Genomic DNA, 21,285 nt, shown 5'->3' with positions numbered 1-21,285 from the left:
TAGCTGGTCATCCAGTTTGGCCATAGCTGGTTTGCAGGCTGGTTTTAGAGGGGTTTTGACCACTTGTTTAGCTGGTCAGTCTGGTCTTAGCTCGTCAGGCTCGAAGTCCAGGGGACCAACCATTTAAAACCAGCTTGACCAGGCTGGGAAACCAGAAACAAGCCAAAACCAGCCAACCAGGCTTTTATCCGTTTTTTTTTTTTTTTTTTTTTTTTTTTTTTTATAGAGAGGTTTTATCTATTTTAATTAATAAGTAAAGGTCAAATTTAAATATTACGTGACTGTAAACTGTTAGTTTCAGATGTTTGAAATCCCTATGTGGGTAATTATTTAACCTGCCACTGTCCTCAATTCTGTAAGTATTTAATTGGTCAGCGAAGTGAAACCAGAATGACCGCATCCTTTTTTGATGAACTTCTGAGTGCACTGAAGATTTCTTTATTCATTCATTCATTTTTTCCTAAAACTCTTTATTAGGGGTCAAGTGCGTAGTTGGCCCTGTAAATGATCTGTGTTGTTCATGTATGTCAGTCATTATATCTGTCACTGGCAGTTCCCTTTTCTTCAAATCATTTGTAATATGAAACAGGGGTTGAGCTTGAGTTTCGGCCTCTATAAAGGTGTGATGTCTGTTTTTTTCACACGAATAAAGAGCTCACTATGAGGTGATTTACTGCAGTTTGTGACAAGCATGAGTTTCTGAGCAATGTGGACCTTCCTACTCCGCACGCTGGTGAAAGGTGACAAAAAATGACAGTCTAAAAATAGCCGCTTAGCAACACATTTATATTGCAGGAAACCAAACAAGTCTAGTCTTCAGTCGGTCTGTGTAAGAGAGAGAGAGAGAGAGAAAGAGAGAGAAAGACAGCACTTTAATGTCAAGGCAGTGAAGTGCGTTTTTCTTTCTTTTAGCACAGGTAAGAACACATACAGATGATCTGACAGGAAAAGAGACATCCTTATGAGAAAGACTGTTGTCAAGATTATTCGAAACCTTCTGCTCTCGACTGGGATTGCTACAGTTTCACAGTTCCTTGTAGGAACAGCGGTTTTATGCATAGAAGGTAGGAATTTACTGTGCATTTCTGTTTTGCACCTTATTTTTGTGTGGATAGTATCCAATTATCCAATAGTATCATTTGTCAAAATGATAAAAATAAGGTTGTTTAGTGCAGTTGCTCTCAGTTGAACATCAAGTGCATGGCGAGCCAATGCAATGGCAAAATGCTTAGTATAGGGAAGTAACCTTAAAAAAAATGAATAGTTATAAATGAATATGTGACATTAACTAGCTGCATAATTTGTAAAATCTTAGAACTGTACGTTTTTACCACGTGGACACTACTTGTGTATATGGATCACTCTTAATTGTAATGTAGAAACTTCAGGAAAGCTGCTTTGAAATGATATGCATCGTGAAAAGCGCAATACAAATAAAATCACACATTAAGTTTATTAATATTACGGGCACAACAATATGCCAAATTCTTAAATTAAACAATTGCATAAATAATGAAAGTGTGATTTACTAGTTGAACACACAGAACAAACACTAGTATATTAAAAGTAAAGTACTGCACAGCCTTTGACATGACAACAAAAGATATAGGAGGCATTTTCTTCTTCCTTTTTAAAAGTTGCTTATTTATTTTGCTATTGTGTGGGCGAGATTATGTGATTAATTGCATTTTATTATTTGCATTTCACATTGTTTTTTGCCCTGCCGTCTGCAGCCTGTTTTTGTGTTGAGAATCTCTGATTGAATGTGTTTGATGCTCATTCATTTGTTGAATGTAAATATGTAACTATGTCTAATGCATGATTTATGAGAAATAACAACATTTCTGTCAACACGAAAACCCCTGAGGTTTTCACCCCTTTGAATTCTGCTTCCTGTGCCGAGAACTGTAGGGTCTTTTCTGCATCAGTGCTGTGCTCTGTATTTTGACACACTGTAATCTCAATGCAGGAAATGGGCATAACGTGCAGAAAAAGTATATCGTGCCAAAGTAATTCATCAAGTTTTGCATGCATTGTGATATATTGCTGATGTATCTGTGTGCTTACACAAGAGCGTGTTCTCTTTTTTTGTGCTTGCAGGCATGAAGGACCTTTCTAACTGACTCATCCATGTCATGTGGATATTATCTGTGATTATCTGTGAACCCCACCATGGAAGAAACATGTACTAAAAACACTCTTTCCTGACACTTGCTACTGTGTTATAGATTACTAAATTCAGTTTCATACGTTACATTTAGTTTTATTATTGCACGGAAACAATCTGTCTGAGGGTTTGATATTGATGTTAAAATGGTCTAAGCCTTACGTTTATTTCAGTTTTTATAGTCTGGATTTCTTGCATTTTAGGAGTTTTATTCACCTACCATAGTATAATAGTTATTTAATAGTGTACATGGGAGTATACTATAGTGTATTACTGTATACTACAGTAATATACTATAGTGTACTCCCTGTAGTATATTACTGTTCAAAGGTTAAGGGTCAGTAGGATTTCTTAATATAAATGTAAAAATGAAAATAGTAAGAATAATAATGTATCATGGTTTTTCTTCAACAATATGAAGCAGCACAACTGTTTTCAACATTAAAAACAATAAGAAATGTTTCTTGAGCAGCAAAACAGCATTTTAGAGTGATTTCTGAAGGATCATGTGACACTGAAGACTGGAGTAATGATTCTTTGAATCACAGGAATAATTATGTTTTATATTATATTAAAATAGAAAATGCTTATTTAAAATTGCAATAATAGTTTGTATTAATGCTATATTTATTGTATGTTTGATCATATAAATGAAGCCTTTGTGAGCATCCTTAGTAAAAAAAACAAACAAACATATGCCATAATTTATTTCATATTAAGTATACTTCAATCCATTAACATATTTATTTACATATCACTTAAAACGTACTGATATAAAATTATAATTAAACTTTACTTGGAGAATTGCTTTATTGCACAATGCACATTTCTTAATATTATGCCTAATATGTGATTTAATATCACTATAAATAAGGATTGTATGATCTCTGTATAATATCAGTCCTGAGACCCAGCTATGGAGTTTTTGCCTCTGTAGTGGACATTATATTTTATTAAATTTCTCTGAGACCTCACATGTCACAGTTTTAAGCCTGGATGTCCTGTACAGAGCACATTCAGGGATTTTTAGAGATACTAAATGATTGGAAGTTCCCTCTCCTAGGTCTTTAAAGATGGCTAAATTTAATTTAGTGAAACATTTTACATCCTTATGGAAATATGATTATATTTTGTAATTGTCATTTAAATCTGAATAATGTTCTAATTGTTTGTCATAAAGCATCATCTCAGGAAAATGTTATGGGTTCTCAGATTCAAATATGACTTCCTGTTATGAAACAGGACATTATTTCATACATGTCCACTGTAGAGGACACCAGGACTAAAAGCATGTTTATTACGCATTTCGGGAGACATAACAATTGAATAGGAAAATAAATTACATATCTATTTTGTTATGAAATATTAGATATTATTATGAAAATCCTGCCAATTATTACTCCCATTATGACAACAGCAATACATTAATATGCAAATTAGATACAGTATAGATACACTGTGTTTAATGGGAAAACCAGTTTATGGAAATTTTTACACACATATTGCATAAAACAAAATGGTATATCAAATAATTTTGTTATATATTTTATAACATAGTTGAGAATCATCCTTAAACAAAGTTTAGAATAAAAAAATCCTGAAACCTAAAAATGTATTGGTGATTTAAAAAAAAAAATCCCATTGTTTTTGCCTTTTTGATGTCTATTCATGCCATTTTATTTTTAGAAAAATGGAGTCCTAGTGTCCTCTACAGAGGACATAGAAAAAAATATGATTCCATTTTTAATTTTCCATTTTTTTCTTATGCTCTAAACAATGTAACGACATGAAAAAATACTAAATTCACTAAGCTGGGGGGGGGGGGGTCCCAGGAGGATATTTCAAATGTACCTGAAGTATTCTTGCAATAGTTCCACTTTAGCACAAATATACTTCAGTAAATGCATGCAAAATTATGCAACAAAAAAAAAAGCGGCTGCTGGGGTGTAAAAAGTCCATAAACCGGTGCTCTTTGGATGCGGGATTCTTTTGTATTATCAAAATACTCATAAATCCAAGGCACTCGAGTAGTGTGAAAAAATGACAAAGCCAAAAGTACAATTACAGGGTATTTTTATTAAGCACATTAATATGTAAATGTTTTCGTAGAATACTTAGCACAAAATAAATGTATTTCAAAAACATTTTAGTATATATTTTTGGTTCTCTAGGGATAAGAGACGTAAAAAATCTGACCCAAAACTTTTGAACAGTATAAATGTTAATACTTTTATGTCTAAATCTGCTAATTTAAGACTGAAGTTTTCAAACTGACTTGTTCATGTTACATGAGAATTAAAGGAGCTGTGTGAACTGTTTTGCAGTCGGTGGTGTGTCCTCAGTCGTAGAGTCTAGTCTCTACCACAATGTCCATTCCGTCCTCAGAGAACTGGACTGTAAACCTCAGGCTGGATCAGCCTGCAATAAAGGTACCTGCTTTACTATGACAATCGGAACTAAAAGGTCATGCATTTTATATCTCTAAAATGTGTCATATATCCTGGAGATATCATGTGTTTGATATCTGGATAGAGATATGCTATTCCCTTGTTTATGAAGTGAACAGTTCAACCAAAAACTGCTCCAAACCTGTATGTTAAGCATTTTTGAAAACTTCTCTTATTGGAGCTCGATATGATAGTTCATCATAATCACATCTGCCAAGCTCCAAAAAAGCACCAAAAAGTACATAATTCAAGATTATATGTTGTATTGTTACATATATTTAAAAAACATCTTTGTGTGTGTGTGTGTGTGTGTAGGCATGTTGAGATGGACTCTGCATAACAGGGTGGACAGAAATCCATCTATCAGTGTCCCTCTTTTGAGGGTTCTCATAAAAGAGCTTGAAAAGGTTTGTTCCTCAGTCATTCTTTCAAGTTATAGACATCAAAGATTTTTACAGTGAATGATGATCTGTTTTTTCCTTGATTTGATTTATTCCAGGCAGAGAGAATCGATTCCAAGATTCGCATTATTCCTTTACTTCACACACTCGTCTACACGGTCCTACAGGTCAGATTTCCAGCTTTGTTTTTTTCCGCAGCGCCTGCGAATGCTTTGTTTTGTTATTGTTTCCGATCAGTGATATGGAATGCGTCTGTAAGCAAGTTCCCGGCAGATTTGTTATTGTAGGAACAGTTCCTCGTCTCTTAACTGGAAATCAACATGATTGGGTTGTTTTTCAGCCGTGCGTGATGTGTGTTACTCATCGGGTTTTCTGCTTTATTTCAGTCTGTATTTATTCCAGAAGATCTATATCAAAGGATGTATTTTTGCCTGAAAGGTTTAGTTACGTTACCTGAACCCTACAGTGCAATCGCTCTCAACTATGCAAGACAGATGAAAATGGAACAAAATGCACCAGGTAATATATGCAGTTACATTAAAGCAATAAAAGCACCGCTGGTGTTAATCTGGTGGTAAACCAGAATTAAACTGGGATGCTTTCCATGTATCAAACTAATTGTTAAACTTGATTTTTGGAGTTTCATTTTCAGTAAGATGCACTCATTTAACCTGATTTTGTTTACATGAGTATTTCTTTCTAAGCACTATTCATGCGAGGAGACAGCATGTTTGGAGACAGTTTATCTAAATCAAATTTATGACATTCAGAAGATGTACCACAGATAGGACTTAAATATTCTGTTTTCGATACTAGCATATTCAGGAGCTGTTTTTAATCTATTTTAGGAATACTGTATCAAAGGAGAGTCAGTGCCGAACACAATCTACGCAATGATCTTTATCCACTCCATGAGAAGTAAGTGTAATGCCAGGTTATTAATATTCTTGTCATTTTACATTCTACTGTTCAAAAGTTTGGGGATAGTAAGAATTTGTTAATAAACGAATGCTTATTTCAATAAGGTTGCATTAAATTGATCAAAAGATTGATTACAAAACATTGTTAAAAAAATTCTGTTTTGGCAGCCTCTCCGCCTTGCTTTAATTTTTGAACAAATTGTTGCTTGTTCCTGAATCAGATATTATTTCTCTTCTTTATTTTTATTATTTTTAGTTGTTAGCGATATACTATTCTTAATTACTAATTTAACCTACATATTTAAATTCTGCCCAACCAAAACATAGTGACTCATTTACGAACTTGTCAAATGAAATCAAGGTGTTATTATTATGCCTTTTTACAAGAAGGAAGTTTATATGTCTGTGCCCAATTCACAATTGATTGTTTTATTCATAAATGCATAAATGTTTGCATTTCATTGTCTCTGTATTCACTGTGTGCAACTCTTTCTCCATCTTTCTTTCATCAGGGTGTTTGTGTTTGTAGATCCTGTTGTGTTTCCTCTGTCTCTGGTGAGTGCGCTCAAGGCTGACGTGGAGTGTGCAGACCCTGGTAGAGACTCAATGACCTGCAAACGCAGAGTTTTATTGCACACAATGATAGCTGGATTAGGAAAGAAGTGCCAGGTTGACCAGCTCTCACAGTCACTAGAGGTTTGTGGTGCTTGAAAACATCTGTTATATAATTTATTTTATAATACCCATCCCATAGGATTTAAAATTGGTTTAAAAAAAGTATATACACTACCATTGAAAACTCTGGAGTCAGATTTATTTTACTCAACAAGGCTGCATTTATTTGTTTAAAAATACAGTAGAAAATACAGTTACCACACATTAAAATCAAAATTGTAATATTGTTAAATACTATTACTATTAAAAATTTAGTTTTTCTATTTGAATATATTTTAAAATGTAGTTTATTCCTTTGATGCAAAGCTGAATTTTCAGCATCATTACTCAGTCTTCAGTGTCACATCTAATCAAAAATCATTCTAATGTGCTGATTTGCTGCTCAAGAATCAATTCTTATTATCATAAATGTTGAAAACGTTTGTGATGCTAAATATTTTTTGTGTGGAAACCATGATGCATTTTTCCGTGATGAATAGAAAGTTATTATATATGAATGTGAGCGTTAAAATATGTGCCTATGAGAGCAAAAATGTATGAATGTGAAAGGAGAATGGAAGTGTGTGAGAGCACCAGAATGATACGAGGGGCCGTACAAGCCATAATTCATTCTGGTGCTGATAAGAAGAAAATTCATGTATGTCTAAAGAAAATATGTATATGTAAGAGAAGAATATATGTATGTGTGAGAGAGTATAGTGGAAACGGAAGGCAGGTTAGTCTCAGCCGTGTTGCCAGAGACACTTACTATAAGCGTCTATGGATTTTTTCCACTATGCAACAATTTAGGAAGTGAATAAAGTGTGAGCTGGCAGAAACAGGTTAGGGTCAGCGATATTTTTATGTTATTTCCATTAAGATTTGGACTCGGTTTATTTCTTTGTAGATAGTTTTGTTTGTTTTTCGTAGCAATATCTGGCAACAATGCATCTCCGGCATTTAAACTGACACGTGTCTACACCAGACGCAAGCAGCCCGGCATGATGCGAAAAAATACAATATAGAAACTATTATAATGATACTGTCTACACTGAATGCGGCGCAACATGACAAATCCCCGACAGTAAAACTGATGCATCATTCTATTCATGATGTACTGACACAAAGTTCAAATGATTTGCAATAGTCGCTTTGTGGCGTCCAGTGCAGACTGCTAGACTGTTGCAGCGCGGCGTGTCCGGTGTAGACACCGTGTGACAGAAATCAAAAATGGTCCATATACAGCGCGGGAAGGTTATTCATGACAGGACACCATTCTGTAACACAAACGTAGTGATCATCATTATATTACAAAGATGCACTGAAGACGGACACGAAGAGGAGAGAATAGTCGCACAAGCAGATAAAATACTGTACCAGAGAACAAATTCATTGTTTGACATGCTCGAAATACTGGAAGAAAACCATAAATAGTCTTCAGAAAAGTTTTTATGGCATTTTCTTTTCCTCTTACCTCTGTAAAATACATACAGTATTAAATGAGTGTTTATTAGCACGGAGCTGTATAAACACTCTATTACTATATTACTATTGCTGTTCTATAAGCGCCACCTGCTGTCAGAAAGAGAATTTGTCTTTTCATCAGAATCAGAGAGAGCTTTATTGACAAGTGTGTTTACACACACAGGGAATTCGTCGTGGTGTCAGGAGCTTCAGTGCAGAAAGTACAGACATAGTGTAGACATACATATAATTAAGGTAATAAAACAACAATAATAAAGAGTAATTATCAAATATTTATTCAGCTCGTCTGATGTTTTAGTTTTGTGCAGTTGCTTCATGTTGCAGATATTTTTGTTTGTTTGCTTAAGGTTAGTTTGACCAGTAACAGAGCAAAATAAACAATAAATGAATAAATAAATAGGCAACAAGTATGGGAGTTGGCCCATTTTAATGTAAAAAAATCGAAAATCCTGATCAGTGCATCCTTTGTGCACAGATCTGTAGAACAAGTGGGTTACATAAAGATATTTTAAAATTAAGATAAATAAAAAAATGTACTTAAAAAGAAAACAGGATGACTTTGTATAGCATAACTATAGTTGTGTTAGGATAAGCTGAACAAGTCTTGCACATGTAATTACTGGCCTGAGAGTGATTTCCTGCTTAAACAGGAAGTAATGGATACCAAAAAAAGTTAGAAATGTATGTATGTGAATGGAGAATGTATGTGTGTGAAAGCGGAAATGTATGTGTGTGTAGGAGAATGTATGAGTGTGAGAGAATAGAAATGTATGTATGCGTAAGGAGAATGTATGTGTGTGAAATCAAAAATATATGTATGTGAAAGGAGAATGTATGTGTGTGAGAGTGCCAGAATTAATTATGGCTTGTGTGTGTGAGAGTGCCAGAATTAATTATGGCTTGTGTGTGTGAGAGTGCCAGAATTAATTATGGCCCCTCATATTTTAGTTTTTGAGTTTTTTACGTATTGTTATATATATATATATATACACACACACACACACACATATACATGTATAATCTTATGTAAGATATTGCAAACTTATGTGTTTGGAGAAACTATAAGAGCGAATTTCGGTAGCAAAAAACATGTAGCACAATATCACATGTGGTGAAGCTTAATAAATAAAATCAAGTTTGATCCTGTTAATCGTTTAAGATGTCCATAAAGTCTTTGCTGAAAAATCCTGTACCCTAAATAACTGAGAATATTTTGTTGATTTCAGCATTTAGGTGAAGAGCTGGAGCTCCACTTCCAGGATCTCATCACCATCCTAGAGCAGAGAACAGAAGATGGAGCTTCTGACGATAATCGGTACAAAACAAGATTACAAGAGATCTACCAAGACATCCTGACTGCTCCCAAAGGTAGAAATGTCCTCACCACAGTCCAGTAAGACACTTTTTAATCCAAACATGTAGTTTTTTCACACGTTTGATCTTTTTAGATCCGTCATGTCCAGCCTCACAAGCAGAAACTCAGCTGCCCAGTCCTGAGGTCAGCTTCCATGTCTGGACCAAAGAGGATGATATATGTGAGCTCTGCTGCTGTTATTTCAACAAATGCTTGTACCCTTAAAACTATGAAAGCTGGTTTCCGCCACAGAAAAAATAAATAAATAAAAGGGTAATTGTGACCTTTTTATCTCACAATTCAGACTTTGTTCTTGCAGTGTTTTTTTTACTCTAAAAAAAAAATCTGTAGTTTTTACAAAATAATTTTGGCAACTGTGGTTGCCATAATATTTTTGTAAAAAAAAAAACAGGAAAACAGAACAAACTGTAAATTTGACAGTATAAAACAAGAAAATTTGAATGTAAACCAGTAAATTTAACAACGCACACTGCTACTTAAATCTATTTTGTACCTTTAGCATATACTGACAGCTACCATACTAACGCAGATGGTAAAAGATAAAGCCACATGAAGAATCAAAGTTCATAACAAGTGGCTTTCCCACAAGCTGAAGTATAGTAATATACAGAAAGTCATTCGCAGAAACACAAAACACCTTCATAACACACATGACACTAAAATAATGCAATATACATTCATTAAACAACAGAAGATGTAACATAAACCCCAAATGTACATAAATGATAACAAAAGCTATGAAGAAATGTGACTATTTAAACAAAATATTTTCAAATGTGGAGTGTCACACAGGGAATTCTGGGAATATCAGTTTGCCATTTTTGACTGTAAATTATACATTGATATGTTCTTTTTTACTTCTAAAAACTTTACTAATCTTTTACAGTTTTTCCCTGTAGTATAGTACAGTATAGCATAGTATGGGAACTTATTGTTAAGAGTTTTTTTTTACTGTTAATATTTTACTGTTAGAATGTAAAAAATAAAATTCACAATTCTGAGAAGAAAAGTTGGAATTATGAGATGTAAACTCACATTTACATGAAAAAAGTCAGAATTGTTAGATACAAATTCACAATGAATTTTTTTTTAAGTACAAAATGTAAATTCGCAAAAAGAAAATGTCAGAATTGCGAGATGTTAACTCACAAAAAAGTCTGAATTGTGAGATAAGAAGTGTTGATTACCTTTTTTGTAGTGGAAAAAAAAACATTGTAAGATGTAAATGTAGTATTTATAGAATAAAGTCAGAATTGTGAGATGTTAATTTACAATTGCGAGATATAAAAAATTGCCATTTTTATAAGAAAAGTCTGAATTGTGAGGTAAAAAGTGGCCATTTTTATTTTGTATTTGTGGTGGAAACAAAAAATAACTGAATTGCGAGATGTAAACTCAACATTCAGAGAAAAAGGACAAAATTTGGAGAGTTCTGCCTTTTTTCTCTGAAGTGTGAGTTTATATAAGTATTTTGACAAAATTCCATGAGAAATTAATTATCTTTTTATCTGATGGTGGAAACAAGCTTTCATGTAAAACAGATCTAACACGGTGCGTTTTACATTTTCTTTTAAACAGGGAATGAGCTGGTTAACTTTGCACTGATGGTTCATGCGGACCGAAACTCTGCTTGTCTGGATGAGGATGACCTCAAGCGTACCTCTGTTGTGTCCACCGTGTCCACGGACAGCGGCATAGAGGGAGACATACCCATCAGCGAGCTCTCCTCGATAATGCTGGAGTCTCAGGGCGGCCCAGAGGAGCAGAGCTGCAGCTCTCAGTCCTTCTACAGGAGGCCGTGTGTGCGATGTCCCAAAGCTGGCAACAGAATGACGCTCATGATGGAGGCCGTTAAGGGAAATGGAGGATACAGCCTCACTAAAGAGGAAAGGGGCCTCACGGCTCGGATCCTTGTAATGGGAGACGACAGAACGCTAGGACGGCTCGCCAAGACTCTCCACGCTATACGGTAAAATGTTTGCATCCATTCTTTTACACATTTTACCTTTGCATTTAAAAAAAGTAAAGAGTCCAAATTGTGTTGTTTTCATCTTTCTATGTTTGTGCTCAGGAAAAGGGAGGCACGACATCTGCTGCTGACAAAGAGAGTGAATATGGAGATGTATTACATTCCAGTGACTGACCAGACACTTTCTCCTGTTCAGGTAAAATAGGTTTTGCTTTAGTTTTCATTTATAAAAACACCAGCAATGACAGCTCACTAATGCATGTGCTTTCCAGGAGGGTGTTCCTGAAGACATGCTGACATTGGCAGGATATTTGGGAAGCGTGGATCCGTGGTATGACTGTAATATCAACAGTTTGGGAGCCATGATACTAAAACTGGCCCAGATGGTAATTATTACACTTTTGAAGAGACCGCAATATGAATGGGAATTGTTTCGAATTGAATAATTCTGGTTATAGTTCCTTTTATCCATTCCGGATCCTCTGCAGTTCCATAAACAATATTTTAATGGGATAAATATGTGGAAAAAGAAATGAAATTTCATTGTTAAATCAGATTTTGTTTCAGTAATAATGTAATGTATGTTTACATCTTGCCTTAGATGAAATTAAATCACATTTACACTGACAACATAAATATTAATGAGAATGAAAAAAATATTTAATTGATTTATTCTGAGGCCTGTTACAACAGCACAGAAGGCTTTGTGTATCGTTATCATTTCTATAATCTGTAGAGTGTGAACCAAGAACATGCTTCTCTGCTTGGTTACTTGATAAACAATTTTTAAATAAATAAATAAATATATATATATACAGGCCTATATTTAGAGATTTGGGAAGTTGTTTAAACTTCCTCTTAATTGATGTCATTGTAGTAGTGAATCAAAGTGAATCTTCAGACCCCAACACCTTCCTGCTAGATATCATCTCAAATTCCAGATCCTTAGCTGTTCCATCAGCCTTTTAAGTGCTTTTATGGGATAAATATTATATTACATAAATTATTATATTATATTATATTACATAGATACAATAATCATTGCAAACGTTATGTTTACATCTTGCATGGACTTTCAAAATGACAGTATTTTTTAGTTTGCCTTAACTATATATTAAATAACAATACTAAACAGACTGAAAATGTGATAGTATAATTCATTCTTTTATTTTTATTTTTTATACCGACAAAGTGCATAATATGTGTATTTAACATCACTTTGTTATATGAACAACTAGTCAGAAACAACTCTGATTGATACAGATATTTGTAAATGTGTTTGATTCAAAAAGAACCAGATCATAAGAGTCATTCGTTCAGGAGTCAAACTACATTAGAGATGGTGTATATGTTTGATTCACTTAAAGGAATTGGCTCATAAAAATGATTTGTTTGGGAATCAGACTACACTGCGGGCACTGCACAGTATGATTCACTACAAAGAACCGGCTCATTAAAGTAATTCGTTCAAGAGTCGGAGTACGCTGAGTGTGCTGAATGTGTTTAATTCACTATAAAAAAATCAAATAAAGGTTCATAAGAGTCGTTCATTCGACAGTCGAACTGGTTGCGCTGTATTTTTTGTTACACTGTGGATGCTGTATGTTTTTGATTACATTTACATGGACAACATTTGGGATGAAAATGGTAAAAATATGTAAATAACATTTTTTTAGAGTCTTTTTACAACAGAAGAGGAGGCTTTGCTGGCTCTAAAAGTTAAATTGCTATGATTTCTATCATTTGTGGAGTTGAAACTGAGAACATGCTTCTCTACTTGGCTTCTTGATATAAATATATATGTTTAATAAGCAATTCAGGGAGTTTTTAAACCTTCTTCTTAATTGATGCCATTGTAGAAATCAACTCAGAGTGAATCTTCAGACCCCAACAACTTCCTGCTAGATATCATCTCATACTACACACGTGTCAGCCAGCATCCGGTGCACCTTCCCATCTACTCTGTCAAGGTTGGATTGAATCGTGCAATGATTATCATCTTCCTGTCTTATCGAATTAATTAATACTTGTGTGAAAAGGAGATTGTTGTGATTACCAAGAGTTTGTCATGATTGTAGAGCTTATGGGTTGATTTCCAACTCAAAAGGTCTGTATGTTTTCATGTCTAGATCTGCTTCTCTGGCCTCAGCGGCACCACGGTGGAGGAGGTGTTTGTGGCTCAACTCGTCATGGACTTTCCTGAGATCAAACGCTACAAAGCCACATTTAAAGACACGATTAAAGGTGCTGACATGATTTTCCTTTTTGAAATGATCATCTCAGCACTTTCTCATCTGCTTTTACTAAATGTCTGCCATCAATTTTGCCTTAAAGGTTCAGTGCGTTACAAAAACTACAACCCACAAGAATTTCATGGTGCAGTTGTGTCCATTAATTATAAAAAGGTGAGTATTTTATTGACAATTTTTTTTGGGGGGAGGGGGGGGGTAAATATGAGAATTTCAAAATTTAGCATAATGTTTTTAATATACACTACCATTGAAAGTTTGGGGGAATAAATATAAGAGTTTTAAAAATTTAGTATTATGTTTTTAATATACACCATTTAAAAGTTTAGTGTTAGTAACTTTTTACAAGTGAAGGCTGCATTCATTTGATGAAAATGACAGTTAAAACACTAATATATACTACTACAACTTAAAATAACTGATTTCTATTTGAATATATTTTAAAATGAAGTTTATTCCTGTGATGCAAAGCTGAATTTTCAGCATCATTACTCGTCTTCAGTGTTGCATGATCCTTCAGAAATCATTCTAATTTGGTATTTGATATGACATTTTTAGCTATTTAATGTGTCCCTGCTAAATAAATGTATTCAAATCTTTAGTTTTTGAATAAAAACACATGTAAATACTTGAATAATGTGCAAAAAATAATATGTAGAATAATTGCATAAAGTTTCTACTGTATGCACTCTTACGATACAGAATCTGTCATAAAAGTTTTTGTCTACATTTCTTTTAGGCCTCAATAAGTGACAGAGAAAAGGAGATGGGAATGTCTTTGCCGATGAGTGGCATGTTGATCGGTGTCTTGCCTTCATGCAGAGTCAAAAGTACGCCACATACTTAAAATACTAAAACATTCTTTGTCATTGCCATAGTGGCAGCATTGCGCTTAGTGTTAACATTGTTAGTTTAGTATCATTAATATACTTTTGTAGTATTTATTAATATTTTTAATCCATTTTTTATTTTTATATTTTCTGTTTTCATTTTAAGTTTAGTTAAAGTTTTTGTTTTATATTTAATTTTTCATTTTTGTTTAATTTTTAGTCATTTTAGTACTATTAGTACAGTAAAATTAGAGATGTTACCGTACTGAAATAAAATACATTTTGTTATATATCTATACTTTAGTTGTAGTTAATTATACAACACTGACTCTTGGCTGGCAGAATTTATTAAAGACTCACCTCTGACAATGTATTCCCACCAACAAGAAGTTACTGATACATATTTTAGATAAGGAAAAAAAATAAAGATGCAGGTTTGCTTATTTGTAATGTGGCGCTTTGGTGTGCAGGTCTACACAGTGTCAGCATAAGTTTCCAAGATATGAATCCCACAAGGCCCAGCACAGTAAGTGAACATGTTAAACTTATAACAGAGTGATTTTTCTGTTCTAGATGTTACATTTAGTAATTTTGAATGAAATACTGAGGTTACAATCCTGTTTTCTCTATAGCATTCATTCAGAGCTGTTAGTGCCAATATCAGAGTTCTAGAGGAGCGGACATTCACAGTCTGTTTGGATAAAGACCCACGTAAAACATTCAGGAATGTCCAGAGGTGAGCATTCAGATTATAATGCCTTTCTATACATAAAATATCAACAGTATTGACCTTCTTTTTTTGCTTTTATTAATGGCCAACATGACCTATTATGAGTAACATATGTTCCAGAGGAATCATAAATGTCATCTTATGCCCACAGCATTGAAGTTTCTCCATGCTTGGACCCGGGATACTCCCATCAGAGTACTAAATCCAAGTACAGTTTGGGAGAGGGAGGTGAACCGCTGGGCAAATATGTCAACAAGACCCTCACGCTACCAATCAACACCTTCTGTGGCACTGAGCAATGACAATACGACTCGAGCTTGAGTCACGAGACAAACTGAAACCTGATACTTCTCAGAGGTTTTTACTGTTTAGTATATGTGCATTTCCTCTTTTTATCACTTCTCTGTTGACTAAAATACATGTAACCTCAAGAGGCCATGACTTCCTGCTGAACTGTGAACAGATATGGTGTTCATTAGAATGTGTTGAAATGGTGTCTTTGAATTGACCTCGATCTTTGTAAAGCGTCTTGCAGTCTGCACATTTTAAAATGTCATGTTTACACTACTTTTTTTACTTTCATGACAATAATGTGTCTGTGTGATACTTGGACATGTAATTTAACACTTTGGAAGCACTTAGACTTTCATTTGACACTTGCCATTGACTAATAAGATTAATAACGCATTGAAGATGATGGCTGCATCCAAAATCGCATACTCTCTGAGTAGGTACTTCTACGACTGTTAAGATTCTATAATAGTATGTAAGTGTGTACTACATTTAGACGTACTATAATCACCATGCTGTCACTGTCATGTGACCTATGCCATCAAGCTTCATGGGATATCAAAGTGTCCATCCTATGTTTACTTAAGAATCATCATCTGTTTACTTTTCACCTACTGGTTTATGAATAATTTGAATTCGGACATACTACTCTTTTCACAAACTTGTTTTTTTTGCCTACTAGGGAAGTATGTAATTTTGGATGAAGCCTTTGTTGTAGGCATTTAGATCAGAATAGCATGGTATCCTAGTTTTTTCTTCAGTATGCAGTTTATATACACTGTGTGCAATATGCAAGTATGGAAACCTGTTACATTTGCCTAAATGTGCTGTTTAGGCTACAACAGAGCACATTATGTGGGGTATTGTATTTCACAATGCAGTGCGCCCGACTTTTATTTATTTGAGCTAACAAACATTTTCTTCTTGATTTATTTTTTTGATCAGACTGCCAAAAACTGTAAAGTGATATATTTAATAACTCGTTGAATTAAAGGTGCAGCAGCGTAAAGGCTCATGTGACTGCTCGTTTTATTCTGTAAGTTCATCTTCTCACCGACAGGTGGCGCAGTAAACTAGACTCAGCTCCATATGCTGAGTTCGGCCATTAATTGTTTGTCAAGAGAAAGAAAACACGTTATATCTTACCTGGATACGGTGTGGACATGAAAAGCCAAAGAAAACTTTAATCGACAATATATATCCTGTCAAGCCAGCCATGAGTTTACGGATAGGCTACGAACGATAGATCTCAGGTAAAGAGCAAACCCACAGCAATCTGGTGACGTGTTACAACAGCAGGTGCACGATGATGTTACCTGTCCTGTACCGAGACTTTGTTGTGTAGACTACTTTAATTTATTTCTTTAAGCCGATTTGCAAGATTACAAGAGGCTTTTAGGGAAAACATGTGCTTAAACTCTTATAAGTCTTTCAGGTTTTATTTTGTGAAATTACGATACACTGATTGTGTATATGATTTAAATGCAGTCTACTGGACAGTTTTGTTCCATATGGAGCCAATTAACCCATGTTGTTATATTATAAAGTGCAATGCCATGGGAATGAAACACCTCGAAGTGCCATTTGAATGTAATAGTGCATTGTTTTCTTGAGAGTAAAGTAGTGTTAGAAATGGTAATACCAATGTAAAATATAATATAATTTCTACTATCAAAGAGTACTGTTGTACTATAGTACTGATATAATATCATTTATTATATTCATGCTGTCAAACGATTAATAGCATCCAAAATACGTTTTTGTTTACATAATAAATGTGTATACTATGTATATTTATTATGTATAAATACAAACACATGCATGTGTATATATATTTTTTTTAAAGTGCTATATTTACATATTAAATATATTTATAATAAAAATATAAGAATATAAATGTATATACAAGTAAATATTTTCAAAATGTACACTGTATGTGTTTGTACTTATACATAATAAATATATATTTATGTATTTATATTAGTGCTGTCAAATGATTAATCGTGATGTGTGTGTGTGTGTGTGTGTGTGTGTGTACTGTGTATTTATTATGTATATATAAATACACACACATGGATATATTTTAAGAAAAAAAAATATTTCTATATTACATATATTTATATAAAATATAAGAATATAAATATATGCAAATAATTTTAAAATATATACTGTATGTGTGTGTATTTATACATACATAATAAATATACACCATACACACAAGTATATTGCATAAACAAAAACTTTTATTTTGGATGTGATTAATCGTTTGACAGCACTAATTTATATTTATTGTATTTATTTAATATTTAATTGGAGGTAAATAATATCACGCAATGGAAAATATAAAATAACATCTATAACAAAGGAACAAAAATTCTAAACATTCCACAAAAAGTACCATGGTACTACCATAATAATGGCATGTTTTTTTTGGACAAACTGATACAACCACTTTACCATTGTATACAGTTCTTAATTGACCTGTAAAGTTGCATATATTTTTTCACTTAATTTAATTTTCTTTTTAATCCACACAGAGCGCTAACTGAAGTCGACAAACATGACGAAGAAGGGAGCCATGCAGAAGAGCAAGCAGTGGAATGTGAAGGGAGCCTTGCGGCTGGCGGGCGTCTTTCACTTCCTCCATTCCTGTGGCGCCGGTTGTCTCCTTCCTTTCCTGACCCTCTACTTCCGGCACCTGGGTCTCAGCGCCACCATGATTGGTATCATCATGGCGTCCAAGCACCTGCTCGCTCTGGTGTGGCGCCCGTTCTCGAGCGTCCTCGCCAGACAGTACGACAAGCGGCGGACAGTCATAGTGGGCTCTCTGCTCAGCTCGGCACTGCTGGCTTTGACTCTTCTGCTCTTCCCGTCCACAGGAATCCAAGCTGAAAGTGGACGGTGTAACGCTAGTCAACCCGATGCTGATCCCACCGCCATTCTAGAGAGGACGATGGTCCCATCGCAATCAAACGCTACTGTTTACTTAATAAACCAAACATCTGTAAGTACCCAACACCCTGTCGAAGTTACCACACTTGTAAGCTCCAACTGGACAGCAAGAGGCCTGCGATCTTTGAAGAAGCCTGACCAGGAAGAAGATCCTCAGACTGAGTTCCTGGGGAGCCTAAAAGTTATGGATGCCCAGCATCAGATGTTCTTTCTGGTTCTCATTGTGATGGGTTTGTGGGAATTCATGGCCGCCCCGCTGGAGTGGACGGCGGATGATGGACTGTACGAATACTTGGATTTTGTAGACGCCACCGACCGTCATAATGACGTGAAGGTCTGGAAGCAACTTGGAGCCGCTTTTGGCAACTGTGTGGTTGGAGTTCTTGTAACCAGCCTGTTTTGTCTTACAGGAACTACATTGGAGTTTTACTCCTACACTGTATTTATGATCCTAACCGTCCCTACAGCCGTTCTGCTACCTATCTACCTCCGCAAGCGTGAGCGGCCCACTAGTGGAGGCTTTAAGGCACTACAATTGGTGCATGGGAACTCGCAGGCGATACTTTGTGCCGTCACTGTCGTTTTGACGGGCATGGTGAGCTCAGCTGTGTCAGATTTCCTCTTATGGCACATGCAGGACTGCGGTGCCACCGAAATCCACATGGGCATCTCTTTAGCCTTGGCGCACTTAAGCCAAACTGGCTTTGCTCCATTTGCTGGGCGTCTCTCCCGGCTTCTAAAGTACCACGGTTGGTTGCTAGTACTCGCCGTTGTTAGTTTAGCCATGCAGTGTCTTTATTATTCCTTCCTGTGGGGTCCTTGGGCTGTAATACCCGCTCAATTGCTGGCGGGCCTCAGCATCGGCGCCCTCTGGTGGGCCGTAACATCGCAAAGCGAAGACATCGCCACTCCCGGCACTGAAAAGACCATTTTTAGGCTGTTTGAGGTGCTTTCTCTGGAGTTGGGAGCGGCGCTTGGCAGTCTGGTGGCTGGGTTTGTGGTGCAAAAGTTTGGGGTCCAGGTGCTTTTCCAAGGCGCGGCGGTCACTCTGGCTTTGTGGAGCAGCACTCTTGCTGTACTCAAGTGGAAGATTCCTCGGCAGCGCCGGATAAACTACTCACGCCTGCTGGCCGCCGACACTGAGATGAGTGAGTCTGAGTCAGACCAGGAGAAAGACTGGCTTGAGACGGCTATGGAAGATGCCAGAGGGAATAACAAGTGGACGGTGGATAAATCTTAATCAGTGGAAGCAAAGAGTGACTTCTTAACAGAGGGCAAATTAAAAGAACTAAGAGTGAAATAACACTGAAACTGTTCAGTACACTGAAAATAATAATTTTTTACTCTGTATTTTTGTCTTGATTTCCATTACAAAATAATGCATTTACTTGAAGCAATGACATAACCAATGACATAAGTTTTGTTTTCTAATATAATGTATCAAAATTAAGGGAGTTTATGATGATTAAAAATGAAATATATTTATTAGTAGAGTAAGAAAAATAACTTTTTTTTTCTTTTTTTTCTCTTACCCCACTGATGCCCTACTTTCTTTCTTTTCTTTTTTTCAGAAAACAACTCAATATTTTGTCATTATACTTCTGAAGATATTAATTCTTGTTTGCTGGGAGAGAAAAAAAAGTATGGTTATACTTAAAACAAGAAACAAATATCTGTCAGTGGGGGAAGCAAAATAAACATAACTCAAAGGGAATTATTTTTCTTACCCCACTGACACCCCTTTAATGACTTAATATCTGAAGTCATTTTCATTCTCAAGTAAATGTGTCTTGATTTAGTTTTTCAAATATTTGTACTAAAATCTGACAAAAAAAAGCTAAGTAAGATTTTTTTCATTGAAATATCCATCATGGATAAAGTTATATGAGTTAATTACTATCTAAACACAGATAAATCTCTATTTGGGATTATTTAAGTCTTTGAGAGAATCATTACATCTCCAATACAGTATACTTGAATATCAATATATTTTTTTTTGAAGATTTGTTGTTTTACAGGCCAGCTTTTTCATAAACTGATGGACTATGACTGAAATGAACTAATCTGGTTTGTTTGCTTACAGTAAGCATGTCTTCTCTGCCAAACTGCCACACGAGCAAATAGTGCCTATTGTTTCTAACATTTTCACACCCTTTCTTTACCACTCGTTGTTATGTTTAGCAAATATTTGTGATCTGAAACTAAGCCTCAGTTGCCTGTTATGCAGAGACTTTGTTGTTTTTTTATTTATTATGCATGAGGCACTCATATTTTCCACAATTAAGTGCCAATGGCACAGGGGTTTATTGAAGACACTCATAATAAAAGTATCTAATTTCGAGGTATTGGGAACACTTGGCTTAGAAATGAATTTGCCAAACCTGTATTGCGAGAAAAAAAACAAAAAGCTTCCCAAACTTGTTCTTGAGTAAATTTTCCTGTACAGCTTGTAGAGCAGATTGTAGTGTGTCATATTTGTGACTGGCAACTCTTTAAAAAATAAAACAAATGGGAGATGGGAATAAATATTCTTAACATTTCATTGTTAGAAATCAAAAAATATCTATTAAATAATTTTTATCTTTCAACAAATGCATGAATTCAAGCTTTCGTCATTTTGTCTAAATGTCTTGATACTCTCTGCATTGTAACAAGTGGTGTACTTTGACCCAGCGTTAATCGTTTTATGGCATTAGTATGTAATCAATGAGTGTGAATTTGCCATGTTGACACAGCAATGTTTCCTTTAGATCAGAATTAAAGCTCAAATCTAACAGCATTGACACCAGGGTCAGACCACATTGCTAAAAGTGCT

General features: G+C 35.0%; 2 protein-coding genes across 2 annotated transcripts; both read left to right on the top strand.

The window, feature by feature from the left end:
• Window positions 1-811: 811 nt before the first annotated feature.
• Window positions 812-16,537, top strand: pik3r6b (phosphoinositide-3-kinase, regulatory subunit 6b). Its single transcript, XM_079410674.1, has 20 exons — window positions 812-1,064; window positions 2,101-2,185; window positions 4,492-4,596; window positions 4,930-5,021; window positions 5,114-5,182; window positions 5,402-5,534; window positions 5,864-5,933; window positions 6,448-6,631; window positions 9,301-9,442; window positions 9,523-9,609; window positions 11,028-11,418; window positions 11,521-11,614; window positions 11,691-11,804; window positions 13,278-13,388; window positions 13,548-13,662; window positions 13,753-13,823; window positions 14,407-14,497; window positions 14,968-15,023; window positions 15,130-15,233; window positions 15,379-16,537. The coding sequence occupies exons 2-20, from the start codon at window positions 2,173-2,175 to the stop codon at window positions 15,527-15,529; spliced, it is 2,193 nt and encodes a 730-aa protein (XP_079266800.1). The 5' UTR covers window positions 812-1,064; window positions 2,101-2,172; the 3' UTR covers window positions 15,530-16,537.
• Window positions 16,538-16,583: 46 nt separating this feature from the next.
• Window positions 16,584-21,054, top strand: LOC306860636 (major facilitator superfamily domain-containing protein 6-like). The gene is made up of 2 exons (XM_079402435.1): window positions 16,584-16,771; window positions 18,056-21,054. Exon 2 carries the CDS (start codon window positions 18,079-18,081, stop codon window positions 19,708-19,710), a length of 1,632 nt encoding a protein of 543 aa, XP_079258561.1. The 5' UTR covers window positions 16,584-16,771; window positions 18,056-18,078; the 3' UTR covers window positions 19,711-21,054.
• The last annotated feature ends 231 nt before the right edge of the window (window positions 21,055-21,285 follow it).

The sequence above is a fragment of the Barbus barbus genome, assembly GCF_936440315.1.
Source record: "Barbus barbus genome assembly, chromosome: 4".
NCBI lineage: Eukaryota > Metazoa > Chordata > Actinopteri > Cypriniformes > Cyprinidae > Barbus > Barbus barbus.
The sequence above is the reverse complement of the archived record's forward strand: the minus strand, read 5'-3'. Positions and strand labels throughout refer to the sequence as shown.